This window comes from Copadichromis virginalis, linkage group LG4 (genome assembly GCF_057382275.1).
Source record: "Copadichromis virginalis isolate Kocher_CV1m ecotype Utaka linkage group LG4, C_Virginalis_male_GT1.1, whole genome shotgun sequence".
NCBI lineage: Eukaryota > Metazoa > Chordata > Actinopteri > Cichliformes > Cichlidae > Copadichromis > Copadichromis virginalis.
This window is the reverse complement of record NC_140621.1, coordinates 9,982,907-9,985,439: the sequence shown is the minus strand read 5'-3', so window position 1 is coordinate 9,985,439 and position 2,533 is coordinate 9,982,907. Positions and strand designations below refer to the sequence as shown.

Sequence of the window (2,533 nt, the reverse complement as noted above, 5' to 3'; positions counted from 1 at the left end):
GGAGAACGGAGTGCGTGTTTTAATTTCTAAAGGTTCAACAGACACGGACACGTCTCTTTAGCAGCAAAAGCAACTATGGAATGCAGATTAAAGTAAATCAAAGGAGGCATTTTAATCGTTTCTAACTTAATGATTTGCGTCTTGAACTTGAGTAATGCAAAATAAGCCTTTATGCTGTAAGCCCCTCAGTTCACCCGTAGTGTGAAACAAGCTGTTTTCACTCGCTTCGTCCTGCCATTAAGCCAACTTTCATGTGATTGACTTGCCCCTCACAAAAATATATGGTTTAAACAGCAAGTTAGTGGCACTTCTGTCCTCACAGTAGAGGGCTAGCCCTTCTCTGTGACATCATAAAGAGTCAGGGGAAGAAAAAAGTGTCTGAAATGGGGAATTTAGGGGACTCATATTGAATTACTCGCGCAAACTGTGGGTTTGTTCTTTGACACTTTGGTTTAATATGTTTAATATAAAGAGTCATCTTTCTAGCGGTGACAGAAAATATAATTTGAAACATCCTTAGAAGACTGCTGCCATGCAAAGTCAGATTTATTTCAGTCAGCAGCTTCATCACTGCACATTAAAAGAGACACTCTAAAGAAGCTTTTTGTATTCCTGCAGAATTGTGCAGGTCTGTCCATGTAGATTTCAGAATCTACACATAGTTGTAGGCTTAACATTTGAGCCCCTGTATTGTTTGGTGAGGTGGAGCCCGAGACAGCCGGATTTTAAAATATTCATATGTGGGACATGGGATTTCTAGCCCGTTCATTCCTTGCACTCATGAAAGTCTGTCTGTCTGCAGGAAATAAGTGATTTTCAATGACTAAGACTCCCAGAGGCGGTGTGTGCACGGTGCAGCTCTTTAGTATAAAAGCAGCCAGTCGCACTCGCGCCTCACAGAGAACATGCTTGTGCAATGCAACAGAGAGGCTGCTTGTTCTGAGAGAGGAGCTCATTACGTAGTTTTCTAATGAGGAAACACTCCAGGTGAAGGAGTCATCGTTCTCGGGCGCAAAACAAGACAAAATAAAAAACAGCTTGGATTAACGTGCTTTCACATGCATCGAATCATTCCCATGGATTTTACATTGCACAGGTAAGCAGAGTAGCTTTTAAAATGTTAACTTTACATGAAAAATGTGTGTGTGTTTTGTTCTTCTTTTATATCAGAAGATAGAAAACCTATGACTGCCCACTTTAAAGCAAACTCTTTAAAAATGTAAAAGAAACGACTAAACTAAACTTCTGTGTGTCCTTATGGGCTTTCAGCATTTTTTAATAGTTCTTTTTTTACTCATGTTTCTGATGATATGTTAGCAGGCACAGAATAATATGGGGTTCAGATAAAGAAACAAACCACAACTAAATCTTTAAATGTCTTTTGATGGACAGACGGACTCTCAAAGTGTTTAGATTAGAAGACATAATTTTTCTCCCCTGTGTATAGATTGCTGTCTCTGCAGCATGCGCGAGTCTGCATGTATGATTTCCTCTGTTTTGATTTAACCTAGTGATAGTTTTGTTGCTGCCTCTGCTGTACTGTAACTACACTTTAAAGGAATGTGTGTAGCAGTGTCTTGATGGCTGTCAGAACTTGTTCAGACTTCTCTTCTCGACTGCTATGAAAAGATAAGTGAGGCTATTTGCTCCGAGCCGTCTGAGGGTGCCCAGAACAAATTTGTGGCTCTCGAAATGTAAGTCACGTTATCCCGAGCATCTTTCGCCTGCTCTAACTGAGAAGACAGTAAATAAACAGTTGTTGTTATTTTAATGCTGTTCCCATGTACACACACCTGCTGGTCCTCCAGGGGTACGTGGTGATTAAACACGTGAAAGAGCTGTTTGAATGTTCTCAGAGAGCAAGTAGAGGGCGGACTGGGTGTGGATCTTGAGGATTAGGGTGTTTGTTTGGGTTTTCTTTTTTTTTTAATTTAAACTATTGGCCAGCTGTGATGCTTACCAGTGGTATAAACAGCTGCAACGAGTTTATGCTGCTTGGTCATAGTGGATTTATGTGGTGGTAGACAGTCATGCATAACGATTTGCATAATTTAGACAAGTTGGAGCATCGTTCAGGTCATATATATTCTTCCGATGTTCAGTGTGGGTGGGATAGAAATGTTACAGCTGAAAAAAATCCTAAAATTATCAACTGGATTGAAAGTAAAAATCAGAACTTGTTTAAGTTTTTTTTTCCTCCCCTGATGAATCGGTCAGTTTTGCGACACTGGTTAGATATCTGGTGGTTTGTGCAGTTACAGTTGTGAATGAATGAATGAAAAATGAATTAAATTAGGAAGCTTTTGAGTCTCACGTTTATGCTTGTAAGTCAGAGGGAAGACCCTAAGAACATGCTAACAATCCTTTTTTCCCCTCTCAGTGTGTCCACAGCTAAAAGACCCACATCAGTTCGAGAGTCCGGTGGTGATGCTGGCAATGCAGCACTCCAACTCCTCAGGCATTAGTGCCTTACTTCCCTTCTCTAACCACACCGCCGTGGCAAAAGAGCCTAAGATGGAGGCCGTAGTAACAA

At 40.7% G+C, this 2,533-nt stretch overlaps 1 protein-coding gene across 1 annotated transcript in view; it reads left to right on the top strand.

Moving 5' to 3' along the window:
• The first annotated feature begins 907 nt into the window (after positions 1-907).
• Positions 908-2,533, top strand: part of LOC146710805 (prostaglandin E2 receptor EP1 subtype-like) — a 6,124-nt gene continuing 4,498 nt past the window's right edge. The window contains exons 1-2 of the mRNA XM_085453426.1: positions 908-1,096; positions 2,381-2,533. The exon at positions 2,381-2,533 is cut by the window's right edge and continues 770 nt beyond it. Coding sequence (XP_085309552.1) covers positions 2,428-2,533 — 106 coding nt within the window. The 5' untranslated portion in view covers positions 908-1,096; positions 2,381-2,427. The remainder of the gene's footprint in view (positions 1,097-2,380) is intronic.